This window comes from Phyllostomus hastatus, unplaced genomic scaffold (genome assembly GCF_019186645.2).
Source record: "Phyllostomus hastatus isolate PE091 unplaced genomic scaffold, TTU_PhHast_1.1 phas_contig_137, whole genome shotgun sequence".
Classification (NCBI taxonomy): Eukaryota; Metazoa; Chordata; class Mammalia; order Chiroptera; family Phyllostomidae; genus Phyllostomus; species Phyllostomus hastatus.
Genome location: NW_025333583.1, coordinates 16,231,193 through 16,249,728, shown reverse-complemented (window position 1 = coordinate 16,249,728; position 18,536 = coordinate 16,231,193). Strand labels below are relative to the sequence as shown.

The following is an 18,536-nucleotide window of genomic DNA, read 5'->3' as shown; positions in this document are numbered from 1 at the left end:
GAAGGGACATGCAAGAGGCAACCACACATTGATGTTCCTCTCCCTCTCTTTCTCCTTCCCTTCTTCTCTCTCCAAAAATAAATAAATAAAATCTTTAAGAAAAAGATAAGAAACAAGACGTAACCCTTTGCCACTCCTTAAACATTCCAGCAATTTAAAAAAAAAGGTGAAGGAGAAAGAGACTAGCTCAGGATTTTGCTGCATGAGGGTCAATAGTTTGTGTAACTGAAGTAAATATCAGGTCTGCAAAAGGAATTACATAAGAAATAGCACTTTCCTGTTTTCTATAATTCAAAATATGTTATGAATCTAAGTGTTATTTCACTGGGATGGAGAGGAAATTTAACATTAGTCATGGTTAGGTTTCCTCTTCTCACTTTCCCAGACTCCATGGGTGGGTTCTGTGGGCTCAACATGAAATGGAGGAATTTCATGGGGTTAGAGGGTTCCCGGGGACTAGTTTTATGTCCATCATTGGTAGCTCTCCTGTTTTCACACCAGCATAGAATGAGAGCTGACACCCTGAGGGCTGCGGGTCTGAGGTACATTTTATTTGGTGGGCACAGTGTTGAGATTTTTTCTGGTAATGTTTTAGGTTGGTTCATACTTTCTGTAGTTCCCCACAGTGCCCATCACTCCTCGTTGTCTTACAGGAGGTCGTTTTACTTATGCACATCATTTCCCTGGCCCCTGATGGCATTGAGCAGCAACCTCAAATGGGAGTTTCCAAACTCTACTCAGTTTCTATCAGTTTTTACCATTTTTTTAAAAAACTATACATTAAAATTCTCAATCATTCTTTCTTGGTCTGAACTTGTGTATTTTGGGGTTCAAATCTCCTTTTGTGAATGCTTTCTCTTTTGTAAAATTATGTAGGAATAGATGGTGCTTAGTTTTTCATTTTTGTTATTTTGTTTTAAATTTTAAATGTCCTTGGAATAATTAAAATGGATGATCCTATGTTGGTCCCTATTTAAAGATAATTGGTCTGGGAAATCTAAAATATGAACAACTATTTGATTTAAAGGATAAGAAAAATATGGTGAGCATTTTTTATGGGGGTTCTGTGTGTTATAATGCTTCAAAATCCTATCCCAGGCTTTTTTCACAAATATTTCTCCATTCAGTTCCCCACATTAGGGCCCACATGGCAGTTAAAACATCAGTCAAACCTGGGCTAGTCTCATCCTTGCCTCTCTAACTGTGGGACCTGGGCATGTTATTTCACTTAATTTAATCTTGTTTTTTTCCCCACATGTATTGTAAATAATAGGCTTAATTTGTTTAGTATATCAGCTACTTGAATTAAGTTGATTTTTTTCACCTTCAAGATACAGAAGCCAAGTCATTATGTTGTACATTCAAAACTCTTACAGTGCTGTATGTCCATTGTATCTCAATAAAACTCGGAAAAATAATGTTCTTCATTAAATGCAGTTTTATTATAAAACTGTCATATTCTTCTTTGTCACATGATGTTTCTTTTTTAACTGAACTAGTATCACTCCTTGTCCGCCACCCCTGTCAATACCTCTCAGCAATCTTTATCACTTTCAGAACACTTTACTAAAGTGAAGCCCAAACTGACTGTAAAAAAGTGACTGGAAGCCCTGGCTGGCGTAGCTCAGTGGATTGAGCGCGGGCTGGGAACCAAAGTGTCCCAGGTTCGATTCCCAGCCAGGGTACGTTCCTGGGTTGCAGGCCATGACCCCCAGCAACCACACATTGATGTTTCTCTCTCTCTCTCTCTCTCTCTCCCTCCCTTCCCTCTCTAAAAATAAATAAATAAAATATTTTTTAAAAAAAGTGACTGGAAACAGGTTTCTCACCTTCCTCTTTCGGAATTCTAAAGAAGAAAAAAGCTGCTTCAGGTTGTGTTCCAAGTTCATTGTAATTTTGCATGAGAGAAAGAGGGAAAATAAGTCACTTATAAAATGTTTGGATTGTTGTTAGAATTTCTCTTCCTTGGAAGATGTATAAGTGAGTCCCAAGCACTTTCAGCACAAGAAACAGGAAGGTTCTGTAGCTCTGGGTCATTGTTAAAATGTCTCCCGAAACATGGGAAGGACATTGGAGAATTTGCCTGGCCTGTACCCGAAGACCAGTGGGCCAGGCAAGGGAGTAAAGGGGCAGGAAGGTAGGAGATGGAGGGGGTGGTGGAGGAGGGGTGAGAAGACAGGAGAAATGGTAGAGAATCGGTGACCATTTTCTTCCTGGCCTCCAATTCCCCAACCAAAAGGACAAAGGCGGAAATGACCGCTCTTGTGCAACCCATTGTCTGCAGTGGCAAGTACAATTTTTTTATTGTATTCACAGGAAGCTATTTTCATTGGAGGTGCTATCCAAAAGCAGGAAGAAATGAAGTGTCACCGATAGGTTATGTGTGTAGGGAAGTGTTAAGTGTTAAACCTGTGCTATCAAGGAAATACCTGCTCCTTCCAAAATGTTAAGGAATAAAAATGCACCTCATGAGAAATATGTAAATAAATATTACTCCATTTATTTCCTTAGTAGTTTGTTACAGGATGACTTTTAAGTACTAAGTGAAGGTAGTTGATAAACGAAAGTGATCACATATGTGTTGTTTAGTACTTGGGCAGTACTTGACTCTAAAAAGTGATTATATACTTATTGAGTATTAACATTTTAGTATTATGTTTGTACAGAGCTCTGTGGTGGTGGGGATCGGGCCTTTTATTTGTTTCGGTTGATTTTTCATTCCCAGTGCTACATTCGGCAGGTCTATGGTGGGTGCTCGATAAATGGGAAAACTTTGGGCAGGGGGTCCACCAGGTGTAAACACAGGTTAGCAATGAAGAAGGGATCACAAGGACCCCCTCCAGTTCTGTATACATAGAAGCTGTAAAACAGTAAGATCATGGGAGGCTTTTACTTTAGAGGAAACATTTTTATCTAAAAATAAATGAATTCTCTACTGATGAAAAGATTTTGAAAAAATTTTTAATATGCAGGGTTTTGCTTGTGAGCAAGAAGATTTTACTTCAATCCAAGAGCCCCAGAAATTCTGGCTTTCTTCAATGTGCCTTTAAATTTGAGACTGTTTTATTGGAGTAAAAGGATTTTTATGTTTATGGTACACTATATCATGCCAATCTATTTAAAATACTAATGTGTACCTCATTAATTTGTTTGTGTTAGCTGAGTGTTGTGTACAGCTGTGCAGTTTCTGCCCTTCACACAGTGTTTGGCCAGCGGCTACACTGGCCAGTAATTGGAATACCCCAAGCAGAAGCTGTTTCAGAATAGGAAGGGGTGTCTGTAAATGAGTCCGAAAGTTTGTCAACGGCCGGTGACAACCTTGGCATTAGTTACTTAATACTGTGCTTGCTGTACTTGAACAATGATTAAAATAAAAAAAATACTGTGTTTGCAAGTGAACAAAACTACAATTCCTTACATAGCATAATCAGGCTTTTTGCCAGGTGAGCTTTTGTTCACCACTCATCTGTGACCCCCTGTGACCTCCATCCACCTCTTGGGTCAAAAGGAATGCGTTCCTCAAAGCCGAGGCTGAATGCCTTCTTTCTCACTCGTCGTCACCCTCTCCCGTTTCTCTGTGTTGACTTGCCTTGCATTCTCAGACAGGTTACCTCCTCTCTCCACCCTCACTTCTGGACCTGCTCAAGACTCATTTGATCTTGGAGCTCTTCTAGACCAGACCCCTTTCCCACTTATTCACTCCTCAGAGGACTCTAGAAACGCTTCCTTTACCAGGGAGCATTTACCTGTGAATTATAATTGGTGTGCAATGCAAGAACAACAGAAGCCAACAATTGCCAACAATACAGACTAAATACTTTATTAGGTTCCAAATTGAGAAAACGGTAGTGTGAACTATTTTAGTACACATCCGCCACCCTCCGCAAAGAGCCAGACTTGGCATCCTCGGCTCCCCAGTCCTGGTAGCGCCTGTACTCTTGCGGCCTCAGCAGGTACTGCCGCCCTCGGTAGTTGGGCATCTCGTAGAGGACCCAGCAGCCCTCCAGCACGTGGAGGGAGCGGACCTCACTCAGATGGAAGCGGTCCTGGATGGAGGCGCAGTCCTCACTCAGCTCCACCATGAGGCCTTTGTGTTCCTCTCTCTCATACAGCCGCAGCCTGTGGGAGCCTGTCTGCTCGTCCACAGAGAGACGGGACAGAAGAAGCAACCAAACAACAGATGAACTTGGTGGGTTGGGGCATGGCATTGTCTGTGTAAAAACTGAGACTCTAGGGTTGCTGTGAATGGGTCTCCGTTCTACTAGCATTTAACAAATATTCGCATGCTTTTCTATTTCTTATCCAGGAGATGTGATTTTTAAGAGATTCAAAGTCTGAGTTAGAATTTATCAAGAGTTCAAATATCTTATTTTCCTAATTCCTCGATCCCTAGGTGTTAAACCAATATTTGGGAGGAAATATAAAGTATTTTGAGTGATATTCTTTTAATATGATAATTATCTCCCAAATTTATAAACACACAAATTTATGGATTTAGATGTATATAAATTTGCATATGTATATAAGTTTGTAAATTTATATGTATATAAATTTATATGTAGAATTTAAAAAATGATATACTTCAGTGAAAATTGGTTTGAACAGTCACTTGAAATCATAATTCAACTGATTTTCCAAATTAAGAACAATTACTTTTTCCAAAGTTGGACATTATCTTTCAACAGCCTGTATTAACGTTAGAGTTTTCAATTTTTACTACTTTACAGTGGAGCTTATCTATTTCATTCATTATCAATTCCCTTACTGTAGGTAAAATGAATTTCTTTGAAATACTGCCTTTTTTTGTACAACCAATTTCCCATTTGCAAATTTTGTTTTATATACCACCACATTATGACATTTATCACAGACTCTGGATTGACCTATTGTTAGTAAAAATTAAAAATAAAATGGACTCTTTAAGTGAATTCTTCCCTAATAGTCTGTGCTGTTTTTGTGCGGGTATCTATCCGGGCTTAAGCAAGTATCTAAAGCCCTCCTAATCCTTTGGTGTTTTTAAAGGAAAGCCTCCTTCATCCTAACCACCGGCAATAAAAATGTTAGGACCCTCAGGCATCGTGACCGCCACCAAGCGGAACTCACTTGGGGAATGAGGCGGCAGGAGCACACAGAGTCGCTGAGGCCCATCCACTGCTGGTAGTCGGGGTAGTCTCCGCGCCGCAGGAAGTACTGGCGGCCCTGGTAGTTGGGGCGCTCATACAGCATCCAGCAGCCGCTGTCCACGCGGATGGAGTTGCAGCGGCTGAAGTAGGGCTGCAGGTTGGGGCAGTCGCTGCTGCACTCGTAGCACCGGCCCTGGAAGCCACGGTCCTCATAGAAGGTAATCTGCAAAGGAAGAATAATTGCGAATTAAATCATTTGCTCCCAAGTGATCTTGTATGGAGGCTTTAAAAAAAATTTTTTTTCCATTTTATTTAACTTGGGTTCTGCTCACCTTCCCCATGGCTGGTTGACTCTGATGAAGCGAGTTCAGTGGATGGGCCGGCAGTGCGGGGAGCCTATATAGCAGGCTGGCTGCTGCGTTAGCAAGAACGACACAAAAGGGGCCCAGGGTGAGGAGGGGATTTCATGGGTCCCTTTTACATGCTGCATTCAGTGGAAATGCCTGTGGAGTTTACCCTCGTTCTCTGGTATATTCTAACACTGTCCTGTGCGTGTTTTAGAGATGGACGTCCCTACAGCTGCTTTCATTTGGAGTCTTAGTGTTTTATAAACTTACCAGCACATCAGTTTGAACTTTTGACCTGAAATACATGTGTCTACAATTCAGTTATGCCCCATGCATTTTCTAGGAAAAGTCTATGCCTTTATAGAACTGCCTCAGAATGCCATAGCACTAATTTTCCTTGATGATAGAGACCGCTTTAACCTAAAATTTCTTTCTTTCTGCAATTTGCCAGTGTAATGTAGGACACAAACCTGGGTTCTGATCTTTGCTAGTTTTGACTAAGTTGACCAGATGCTTGGAGGCATAGCTACTGACTTTGCCTTTGAAATACTTCATATAACTGAAAGTCAGCAGCTGGTAGTCAACTGGTGATAAGAATCAAGGGAAAGGCTTCTATGATCATTGGGTCCAAGACTGAGAAGTTTATTGCTTTATAGATTGCCTCCCATTTTCCAGGGCCGGGAGAGGCAGCAAAGCTTCATGGATTGAGAAAGTCCACCTAGTAGCTACATTACCTCTCAGAGCACCATAGTACTTATCTCCTGGTACATAGTATGTTGTGTGAGGAAGAAATAAAGAAAAAAGAAAGAGAAAGATGTTCTCACTGGTGTGGCTCAGTGGATTGAGCATCGACTTTGAACCAAAAGGTTGCTGGTTGGATTCCCAGTCAGAGCACAGGCCTGGATTTCAGGCCAGGTCTCCAGCAGGGGCGAGTAAGAAGCAACCACACATTGATGCTTTTCTCCCTCTCTTTCACCCTCCTTTCCTCCCTCTCTGAAAATAAATAAAATTTTTAAAAAGAAAGAAAGAAAGAAAAGCCGCTAACATTCAGAAGCTGGCCTGGCCCTGGGAGCTAAGCTACATTATTCCCCTGTCAGATGTAAACAATCTCACAGAATAGCAACTGCAGGCCAGCTTACTCTGAGATCACAAGGAAAGGAGGCAAGCGCAGGCCTAAACAAAGTGCACCACTCCCCAACCCCCCAACCCTGCCAAATACCAAACACCCCTCTCTGGGCTAAAATGATTAACTGCTACTTCTATATCAACTACAGCTTTACTCTTGTGCTGGGCTCCCCTCCCCAAGAGTATGTTTGTTGAGATCCAATCCTAAAATTACCCCTGCTTTCTGACAACACCCAGTCTGGAGTGAACCCCTGCTTGCCCAGACCCTTCTCCAAATCACACAACGAAAGTAGAAATTCTATAACACACTCTTTCCGACACTCTCTTATTGAGACACTCCTGCCTCCTCCCCATGGCGGACGTCCTTTCTCAATCTAACAAGTAATAAACCCATCTTGTCTCATGATGAGGGTCCCTGATGGTCTTTGGCTAAAGGACATTGACGTGTGTAAGTGGGATTATGTATGCCACGTGTTTGCCATCCACTTGGCCAAATGAGCACTGAATAAAGATCTTATATTGGTAATAATGTGACACTGTTAAGGACGACTTCAGCCTATGTCGCTCTCTCAGAGAGATTCCATTCTCTCAAAGGTGCTTGAAAAATCTTTCTGCTATGAAGCCATTTTGTGATTAAAAACATGGTGGATTTGGAAGGGACTTTAGAAATGACCTATTGGTTTTCAGGCTGTAGTGTGTTTAAGAATCACCTGTGCTTAATGAAATGCAAAGTACCAGGCCCTAACCTCTTGGGAGATTTCACATTACTACATCTGAAAAAGACTCCAAAAATCTGTAGTTTTTAACCAGCACCACACTGTTCTCGGACAAAACTTTGAAAATCATTACTCTGGTTTATTTCTTTATTTTTCTAAATGAGAAAAACATATGTTTTAGCTATCCCCAGGTGTAATTTTATTTGCAATTATACTAACATTCTTCTCAAACATGTAGGCAGAAATGCTTTTGGCTTTGTTCTATATTTTCCTATACACATAATGAGAGAATCAAAGCAGAAGCGCCAGCACTTTAAATAATAGCGCTGATACATAGGAAAGGAGATAATGATGCATTTGCATATGACTAAATGTTAGTCTTGTCTCAGAATGGCATCGTTTTGACACCTCTCTCACCTCTTTTCAGGCCTCTCTCCTTCTCTTCCCTAGCCCCTCCCCTACCTTCCTCTCCACGGTGCTCCCACAACCCTTCCCTGAAAGCAGCTGCCTTTCATCGAGCGTCCTCATATCTCAGCTGGGCTTTCGATAGTATCTTGACTCTGTGCAATCCCGCCTTTCTTCAGAGTGAACTCTGCTAGGACACCAGGGTGATCAGAATCAGAACACGTGAAGTCATGCTGCTGCTATGAGCTGAGTGTTTGTGTTCCCCCCAAATTCGTATGTCGAAACCTTAATCCCCAATGTTGAAGCCCTAATCCCCAAAGGAGATGAGGCCTTTGGGAAGTAACTAGGTCATGAGTGTCCTTATAAAAAATGACACAGAAGAGCTTGCTTCCTCTCCCTCTTTGCCAGGTGAGGATACAAAAAGAAGACATCTGCAAACCAGGAAGGGGCTCTTGCCAGACAATATGTCTGCCAGTGCCCTCATCTTAGACTTCCCAGCCTCCGGAACTGTGAGCAATGCATGTTTGCTGTGGAAGCCCCCCGGTCCCTGGTATTTTTGTTACAGCAGACAGAACTAAGACAGCTGCTCATCTGCCTGAAATACTTCACAGAATCAAGTACCGGTTTCTTGGCATGACATCCCAGACCCAGCATCCTCTGTCTGTCCCAACTTTCCGTCTGATCACACTGGACTGCTTGTAGTTTCCCAAACGCACAAAGTTATTTGCACACTTCTCTTGTTTTTGAATGCATTGATCTTTTTTTGCCTTAAGACACCAGTTTCACATTTTTCACCCAGAGAAATTGTACCCTTTCCTCAAAACTCAGCTCAAGTGTCAATTCCTCTGCAAAGATTTTCTCGAACCCTTCTTTATCTTCCAGGCTAATACTGCCTATTTGGTTCACTGAGCTTCTTGTTCATACCACTGTAATGGTAATTATCACTTATCTAATTAGTTCATTTGGATATCAATTCCTCCAAGTAAATGAGGAACCCCCCCATCAGGACAGTGACTACTCTAGTTTTGTGTCATCACTAACTAGCAAAATGAACTGGTATATTAAAGCTACTCAAAAATGCCTGGGAGATATAAATGTTATTCTCTAGTCTGAAGTTCATTATTGTAATAGTCCACAGGACCAATTTCAAATGCTCAGCACACACTGGCATACATGCTCACATCGAAGTTCAGCATTGGCAACTTTCAATGTATAGGAAGACACAAACACTTTCAATGTATTTTGACCTATTAATGGGCCTTTATAACGGGAGATGACTAAGCAAAAGAGTAAATATAGGAATGATATGTTGTCCCCAGGCCCTTTGCTCCTTAGTAATTCTCATTTTTATGTGTTTCTGATACATCAAATTAATGTTACAATGGCAGCAGCCAATTGCAAAGTTTTGCCAGTGTTTGAGGTCCAGCCAGCAGTTGACCTTACCACCCACCTTCCTGTTTCCTAGTAATTCACATAGCATATATGTCATGTATGTGCTTGGTTAAATGATCAGAGATCATTTGATTGGCAGCTGCACAGACCAAACTAGGCCATACAAAGAGCCTGGGTGAAGGACCAAAGACCACCATCAGAGAAACAACTTGTCTTTGATGACTCACCTTGCTTACCTCCTATGGCATTTCTTTTAGTACAAACTGACTTTTGGGTTAAAAACAATTTCTTCTGGTTTAAGCAACAGGTTGTTGTGATGTTCACTTTTGTTTTGACAAACCAACAAGGGAGAAAATTGAACTCCTGAAGTTCAAAGAGAGAGAATAAGACACTTACTAACATCAGGGTCTAACCACACAGCCGCAGGGCAGGGCAATCAGAGAGAGAATCCAGAGAAGGAGGATCCCTTGAGAGTGTAACTCCATACAGCAGTTCTTGGCGCTTCTCTATGGAGTAGCTGCTACTTCAGTTTCTTTGCTTGGAGGGCCTTTATAAAGTTGTTAGATAATCCAGAAGCCACTGTAGATTCAAAGGGAGAAAGAGGAAAAAAAGGAAGAAAAAGATTTAAAATCTGGACTTCATATTGCAAGTTAGGATACGCAGGAAACACTGGTGTGTGTTGGGTGTGCAGTTTGCACTGGAGTTATCTCAGATTGTTAGTTCATCTTCATGGGGACAAGGTTAGTGGAATTCTGCAGGCTATCCCTTGCATTCCACTCTTTCTGGCTGCCTTCTCTCCAGACCCTTTCACCTCTTTGAGGTCTCAGCATTAACTTCAGAGAGAGCAGGGAGAGAAGGAGAAAGGGTAGAATTAGGAGTTAGTTTGGGCTTAATCTCTTCCCCTGGTCACACCCTACTGTTGAGTCTTCTTTATATTGGAGTTAGAGGGAGGACACCACTCTCTTTGCCTGTGTCCTAGTGATGGAAGCAACTGATTTTCAAGAAGAAAAACTTGATCAGTGAGATCCAGGAACTCTTATTTTATGAGCTTTCAATTCAGGTGTTTCATGATAATTTGCACATCTGAAGTCTGTGATATGACTACTTGGCAGATGGTATAAAATTCAGTACTCCAAGAAACCTTGGGTTTCTAATTCATGTTTGATATATTATTGTTATTATTGGCAAACAGAAGACTGTCCAAGAAGCCAGTGCTAGTATTGAGAGTTTAAAGTCTGAAGAACTGAGATTTGGGAACAATGGATACAAACTAATTCAAGAATCTATTTTTCCAGGGAAGGAGCTTTAATAAGCAGCCAAACCATGTACTCCAGTTTCCCTGGAACAGTTTTGATTCAAGCCTCTTGCCCCAGTATAATCCTTAATAGTACACTTTCACTCTCAAACATGATTCCGTTTAAGAAACAATTATGTTTGCTCTATTTATAAGCCACTTGGATAGTACATTTGGAGCCCTCGAGGACATGGGACAGACAGAGACTCCATAACAACCATGTAGGTCCAGCTAAGGACAGAGAAGAGAGGAGCACAGACGGGAAAGAAGATAAGATCACCCACGAGCAGGCTGAAGCTGGCAGACCGGCTGGAGCAGAACCGCCCACTGTTGTTGTACTGTAATGATCTAAACTTGCATCTCTCTCCTAGAGCCTCTATAATTGAGCTGGCTGCACACAGTAATGCTTTATGTGAGAGATGGTTCCGGAGCATGTCTTCCATCTGAGTCAGTATGGTGCGTGGGAGGGGACAGTGAGACACACGGGGAGGGCAAGATGATCCACCCGATGACAAGGTAGGAGTTCAGAGTGGATGGTGACTGGGAAAAGCATAAACCATTCATTTTCTCTCTAAAATTACAAGAGACAATTACAAGAATCATTTTGTTAGAATTTCAAAGGATGGGGTACTTAAATATTGAACTGAAGCTATCAGTTTCATTGAATTACTTGATAAGAAGCAGTCCAAAGAACTATACTTAATTACTGCAGGATGTTATTGAGGGTGTTGTTTACTCAGTGCCCTCATTGCCAGGAGCCACAAGAACATTTTCTTTTAGGTTTCAGTACTCGGGATGATCAGGCTTGTCACGAATAATTCATGTATTTGTCATATAGATTCTATGAGCTGTGGAACTGAACTTGTTTCCCTCTCTGCCTTGGCTGCTGGATCCACATCTGGCTGTATCCACAGCCAACAAAGTGCCTTAGAGAATGCAACGTGGCCTTGAACTTCACCCCTGGCTCCATTTCTCTCTCTCCTTCCTACTCTTTCCGTGTCTTCTGATGCAATTTCCTCATTCATTTTCATTTATTTAGTTTATTATATTGTCATTCTTATTAGTGACTTTAATCTATTCTTGAAAAATAAAGGAAACATACATACAATCAAACCCCAGAAAATTTCAGTTTCTTATTTTGCATTTAGTATAATTTTCTAGATAGAGTTATAACACTTTATTTCCTATTAAAATGATAGAAGGCTGACTTTCCCTGTGTACATATGGTCTTGGCAAAAATCCTGAAATTCTTCTACAAAGCACATACAGCAAACCTATGGGAACTGTGTTTGGACTGGAAATCTCATGGAAGAGTGGGGCATCGGAAGTGAAATTGGGAGAAAAGGACCAGTGGTTGTTACTACAGGTGTGCAATAGATGAGAGGGGACAGTTTATTTATGGAGCTGCAGTAAGAATCCAGATGCTGAGAATGACTTTTCTCATCAGCTAAGACTTGGATTATACAAAAAAAAAAGATAGTGGAGACAACCAGGAAGGACAATTAGGATAATTCTTTAAAAGAATGCTGACAAAATGTTCTCCCTTTATCCTCCTTCTAAGACGCTGTTTCCCCATTTTGAAAATACGTGTCATTATTTTTGCCAAGTGCCAAAATTGCAGATTGAAAGACAGGCAGGACTCTATTGGTGCCAGAAACACAAGCTAAAATGTTTTATTAGATTCTAAAGGAGAAACGTGGAGAATGTGGATACTTCAGTAAAAATCCATGACACGTCTAAAAGAACCGACTTTGGCATTCGTAGCACCCCAGTCAAGATATCTTCTGTACTCTCCTGGTCTCAGGAGGTACTGCCGTCCCCTGTAGCTGGGCATCTCGTAAAGAACCCAGTAGCCCTCCAGCACATTGAGGGAGTGGATTTCATTGATGTGGAAGCGGTCCTGAAGAGAGAGACAGTCATCTGTGATCTCTGACATTTGTCCTCTGAAGTCATCTCTCTCGTAGATCCTCATTCTGTAAGTGCCGGAGTGCTGGGGTGGCAGACAGAAAGTAAAAAGTAAGTGAACACAAATAAAGAGAAATTAAAGTTCTAGTCCCTGCGCCTCCCTGGTCACACCTGTCCAGAAGTTCTAAGTTCAAATTTGCTTCCAGGACAGCCATGCTGCAGAGTTCAAGAGCTTTCCCGGCCCCGCATCACCCACTTGAAGTGAGTCTAATAATTACTGGGTGCAGCAAGGAACAGAATTCAGCAGCCCTTCAAATGCTACCCACCATTCTCTGGCCTTGGGAATTAAGATTTGCCTACAATAAAATGGATTAATTAGTCCTTGTTACTAGAGAAATTCCTTCAAAAAGGTGAAAGATGAGAGTCATTGGAAAAACCTGTCTCATTTAATAAATTACTCTTGTTAAAAAAAACACGTTTAGGTATTTTTGGCACAACTGATGTTTCAGCATTCATGTACACAATGGCACATGGGATTACAAAGCTCTTGCACAAACTTAAGATGACACATTTTTATAATGTCGGTTCAGATTTCAACCTATTTGACTCTACCCTCCCTTTTGGCTTCCTACCCTCAACTTTTTTGTTTCCCTCAGCTGCAAGAATCATGTTCATTAAGCTCTGTCTGGCTGACACTGCACCCCCTGCCTCCCACACACCATTCTTCTGAGAACCCTGCAATCACTGCCTAGGGAATAGAAAATCTCCAACGAGAGTTTGGATTTGGCCTTTCCCCTAGTTTATAACCCCCAACGTGAGCTGGTAGGTTCTGACCATGAAATTAGAACAGAGACTAGAAGACAGGGGCCTTTCTTCTTCCAAGAGATAACCAATAGAACAGTGAGCCAAAGCAAGCAAAAGCACTTTTATCAATTAAACAGACACAGATTGTTCTTTCTAAGTTTTGTCAGATGGGATTTCTGAGTTGATAAGGCTCGGAGTCACCACTTGAAGAAATTATACCGTGAACAGGTGGTAACTTCAGTTTTCTCTCTGTTCTGCTTTTTCTTAGTCTTCATCTTTTAATTTTGGATTACATTGAAAATACAAAATCTGGCAACATGTGATATAAAAAAAACAGGTTTCATGAAGAATGTCTTCTCATCTGAAACATCCTTCTGGAATGAACTGCGGGCACTAGGCTCACTTCCACTTTCTGCTCACTAGTTGGAACAATCTGGTTGAAGAATGATCTTTTCTAATGGCTTTCATTTCCAAAGAGACCGAAGAGAAAGACAGAACCACACTCACTTCAGGAATGAGGCGGCAGGAGCGGATGGAGTCGTTGAGGCCCATCCACTGCTGGTAGTCGGGGTAGTCTCCGCGCCGCAGGAAGTACTGGTGGCCCTGGTAGTTGGGGCGCTCATACAGCATCCAGCAGCCGCTGTCCACGCGGATGGAGTTGCAGCGGCTGAAGTAGGGCTGCAGGTTGGGGCAGTCGCTGCTGCACTCGTAGCACCGGCCCTGGAAGCCGCGGTCCTCGTAGAAGGTGATCTGCAAAACGGCAGAGCATGAAGCTGTTTGCCCTGCTGAAGATGCTGCGACAACGCAAAAGTCGGGGTTCAGAGATCCGGCACTTACCTTTCCCATTTTGGAGAGAGTGAGCAGGCGAGCAGGCGGTGTTCGCTCGGTGCTGTGTGGGACCAGGGCCGCCGCCTGCGCTATATATAGCTGCCCTGGCTGCTGCCTCCGCAGGAAATCACACAAAAGGGGCCCATTTCGGAGAGTAGAGGATTTGCAAACTCGGCGCTCCCCTCCCCACCCTGCCCCCTACCTCCGTCATAGGGGTTGCTGAAATGGTTTGCTCTCATTCTTTCTGGTAGGTTCTGGTAATTCCAATTCACTAAAGTTGTTGTTGCCACCAAAATGAAAAGAGTCTTTACTCTTTTAGTTGAGCAAAAAGCAGGAGCGAAATTCTATCCCCAGGCTTTTATCTGTTGGTTCCAAAGCCACGAGAAAGTCTGGGCCTTGAGTTAGAGGTCTACCCTCCAGCCCGCTCAGTTAGCTGCTAATGTTAGAGCCTCAGGGACTCGGCGGGGTCGGGTGTGGAAGTGAGGGGTGCCTTTGGGGCCTGCACCACCGCTTGGTGGAGGAGCAAGTGCTTGCAAGCGACACTACCTGTGACCACCTACCCTGCCTGTCCCGCGGCCTTGCTTTGACACTGCTTCCTCTAACGTTGCTTCCCTTCACAGTACCAACGAGCACCAGCAGACTGTCGAACAGGCACGGTCTGCGGAGAGCACACTCAGGGAGCAGTAGCGGCACGCAGGCACCGGCGCCGGTGCTTCGGCAGTCTCTGTTAGCGCTTGTGCAGTCTTCAGAGAGCCGCTCAAGCTCCTCAAGCCTCAGCTTTCCCATTTATAAGATATAACTGACAAGGAAAATCAAGTGAAATAATAAACTTGAGCTCTGGCTGGTGTGGCTCAGTGGATTGAGCACCGGCCTGTGGGCTGAAAGGTCGCCCGTTGGATTCCAGCCAGGGAACATGTTTGGGTTGCGGGCCAGTCCCCGGCTGGGGGCGTGCGAGAGGCAGCCAATCTATGCTTCTCCCGCACTTGTTTCTCTCCTTCTCCTTCTCACTCCTTCCCCCTCTCTAAAAAATTAAATAAATGAGATCTTTTAAAAAATAATAATAATGATGAACTTGAAAGCATATGATAAATTGTAAAGTCATATTGAACTTCGTCAGATAAAATGCTGTTTTTTAAGCCTTTCAGTTCACCAGATTAAAACACAGCAAAGCTTCAAGTTAATAAAATTATTTTCAGTGAGACATGTCATCTAGTTTTCCCTCTTTGGTTAAAACCAAGCTCATATTTTATTAGTCACCCAACTAAAAGACAACACACGATGATTTAGCTAAGCCAGCAGCAAACCCCAAAATCTTGTGCATATTTAATATTGGTAAGAGTCACAATATTTTGATAATTCAGCAGTCCTCCCTTATCCACAGGAGATACGTTCCAATCCCCCAGCGGATACCTGGCACCTCAGATAGTACCAAACCCTATATATGCTATGTTTTTCCCTCTAGGTACATACCTATGATGAAGTTTAATGTATAAAGTAGACACAGGAAGAGATTAGCAACAGTAACTAACAATGAAATAGAACAATCGTAAGGCTACTCTGTAATAAAAGTTATGGGAATGTGGCCTCTGTCACTCTGTGTCTCAGTGACAACTGATAGCCTGCACGGCTACTAACTGAATAACAGGTGGGTAGCGTATGAAGTGTGGATGCACCGGACCGAAAAGATGACTCATGTCCCAGTCAGGACGAAGCAAGACAGGGTGAGAGTTCATCGCACTAATCAGAATGGAATGTGATTTAAAAGTTATGAATTGTTTATTTCTGAAATTTTTCATCTAATGTTTTTGGAACACTGTTGACCACTCGTAACTAAAGCCTCCAAAAGTGCAAACACAGATAAGGGGGAATTCCTGTCTGTGCATCTTCATGTCTGTGACTGATTCCATATATTCCTTCACCAAGAAGGAATCTCAATTTAAAGAATTTCATTCTTTAAAGTTCTGTGCAGGACAGTACTTTTAAAATAGTTTTATTAAGATATAATTCACATGCCATACAGTTCATCCATTTCAAGTGTATAATTCATTAGTTTTAGTGTATTCTAGCTATGTGTAACCATCACCACAGTCAATTTTAGAACATGTTTATCACCACAGTGTACCCTTGAGCTCTCCTTCTCTTATCCACTCATCCCTCCAGCACTAACAACTGCTGAACTATTTACTGTCATTATGAATTTGCCTATTCTGGTCACTTTGTGTATGGGATTCATGTAGTATGAGGTATTATGTGACTGTCTTCTTTCATTTAGCATAGTGTTTTCAAAGTTCATCCATGTTGTGGCATGTATTGAGAAACATTTGGGTTGTTTCTGCCTTTTAGCTGTTGTGAATAGTACTGCAATGAATATTCATGTATAAGTTTTTGTTTGAATATTTTTCTCCCATTCTTTCCAATATGTACCTAGGAGTAGAATTGCTGAGTCGTGTGTTAACTCTATACTAACTATTTGAGGAACCATCAAACTGTTTCCCACAGCGGCCACAGCATTTTACATGCTTACCAGCAGTTTGCGAGAGTTCTGTTTTCTCCACAATCTTACCAAGTCTTGTTATTTTCTGCTTTTCTCCCTGAAATTATTGTAACCACTGTAGTGAGAATTAAGTGGTATTCCATTATGGTTTTGGTTTGAATTTCCCTAGTGACTACTGATGCTGAGCATCTTTTCATTTGGTTCTTGGCCAACTGTATATCTTCTATGGAAAGATGTATATTTCAGTCCTTTGCTTATTTTTTTTAAAGATTTTATTTATTTTTAGAGAAAGGAGGATAGAAGGAGAGAGAGGGAGAAAAACATCAATGTGTGGTTGCCTCTTGCGTACTAACTACTGGGGACCTGGCCTGTAACCCAGGCATGTGCCCTGACTAGGAATCGAACAGGCGACCCTTTGGTCCTTGGGGTGGCGCTCAATCCGCGGAGCCACACCATCCAGGGCCTTTTGATTATTTTTTAATTGCATTGTTTGTGTTGTTGAATTGTAAGAGTTCTTTATGTATTCTGGATTCTAGACCCTCACAGATACATGGATTGAAAATATTTTTCCCATTCTGTGGGCTGTCTTTGCACTTTATTGGTAGTGTGCTTTGATGCCTAAAGGTTTTAATTTTGATGAAGCCCAATTTATTACTTTTTTGTTGCTTGTGCTTTTGGTGTCATATTTTAGAAATGTTGCCTAATAAAAAGTCACAAAGATGTATGCCTATATTTTCTCCTAAGAGTTTTATAGTTTGAGTTCTTAGATTTAGATATTTGGTCTATTTAGAGTTTGTTTTTGTATATGTTCGAGAGAGGGATTTGACTTCATGCTTTTGCACAAGGATCTTCAGCACTGTTGTTGGAAAGCTGTTTTATCCCCCACCGAAGAGTCTTAGCACCCCTGTCAAAAATTGGTTGAACACAGACAGATGGGTTTATTTCATAGACAGATGCGGGAGTCCTTTTGCTTTGCTCTTCTTTCTCAAGATTGTTTTGGCTATTTTGGGTCCCTTGCAATTCTAGGAATTTTAAAATCAGCTTATCAATTTCTACAAATAAGTTAACTGGAACAGGGCACTATTTTTGCTTATATTAATTTGGGAAGAAATCCCACAGGTATGTAGGGTAGCAAACATTAATACTTCACTCTGCATAATTAAGTCTTTGCTAATTGAATCTTGACAAAAATGCATGTTGGAGTCCAAAATAAAGTCAACCATATTGTACTGTTGAATAGTAGGGAACACTGGGGGTACATTAATTTCTTACATTTACATTTGTACAATAAGTTAAAGACAACATAATCTTTCTTCATCTTTTCATCGTAATTATTCTGGGACTTATTTGGTGAGGCAGGAATTTAATATCACTTGTAGTTTTCAGTAAGTTAACTTGAGCACAGAAAGGATAAGAAATGACTTGTTCAAAGGGATATGCTAGGGAGTAAGGTGACCCGTCATCCCTGTTTACCTGAGACTAGAGATTTCCCATGAGACGGACCTTCAGGGATAAGCCTGGGAGAGTCTCTGGAAAGCTAGCCTGAGTCGGTCACTCTACTGGTCACTCTACTTCGTCACTCTACTTCGAAGTGGCAGAGGCAGGGTAACAGCTCAGGCCCTTTACCCTCTCAGTGTAACCCTTTCCCTACCAGATGACCTCACCTAGCAGGATTTATCTCCCCTCCTTTGGGAATTTGCTTAAAACTCTTCTCTTTGCTCAGCTTTTCTGAACTAATATCTGAAACTCTCTAGCCAGTTTCTTGGCTTTGGTGTTCCAGCCACAACTGGTTCTGTATTTTTCCTGTATGTGGGTTCTAATCATTTTCATTATGCTCGTCCTTCCTTTCTCTCTCCCTCAGAGGCAAGCTCTAGTGGCAGAAACAGTGTTTATCTTTCTTTCCTGTGACATGAATCTCCATTCACATCGTGCTTTCTGGTGACACCAAAGGCTGCCTAACTAACCAACAGGAAGTAAGTAGATATTCAAAACACCTGAGCTTCAGAGTCAGGTAAGTGCTGGGGAGTTGCCATTTAGTATAAAGCAGTCATTATTTAAAGATAAGCAAGAGTCACATAGTGCCAAGAACACAGTGCATCTATT

At 41.8% G+C, this 18,536-nt stretch overlaps 2 protein-coding genes across 2 annotated transcripts; both read right to left on the bottom strand.

Moving 5' to 3' along the window:
- Positions 1 to 3,794: 3,794 nt before the first annotated feature.
- CRYGC (crystallin gamma C) lies at positions 3,795 to 5,541 on the bottom strand. The gene is made up of 3 exons (XM_045853173.1): positions 5,456 to 5,541; positions 5,104 to 5,346; positions 3,795 to 4,133 (listed from the first exon to the last, which is right to left on the bottom strand). The coding sequence occupies exons 1-3, from the start codon at positions 5,462 to 5,464 to the stop codon at positions 3,861 to 3,863; spliced, it is 525 nt and encodes a 174-aa protein (XP_045709129.1). The 5' UTR covers positions 5,465 to 5,541; the 3' UTR covers positions 3,795 to 3,860.
- Positions 5,542 to 12,050: 6,509 nt separating this feature from the next.
- LOC123828956 (gamma-crystallin B) lies at positions 12,051 to 14,053 on the bottom strand. The gene is made up of 3 exons (XM_045854453.1): positions 13,949 to 14,053; positions 13,619 to 13,861; positions 12,051 to 12,392 (listed from the first exon to the last, which is right to left on the bottom strand). The coding sequence occupies exons 1-3, from the start codon at positions 13,955 to 13,957 to the stop codon at positions 12,117 to 12,119; spliced, it is 528 nt and encodes a 175-aa protein (XP_045710409.1). The 5' UTR covers positions 13,958 to 14,053; the 3' UTR covers positions 12,051 to 12,116.
- Between the last annotated feature and the right edge of the window lie 4,483 nt (positions 14,054 to 18,536).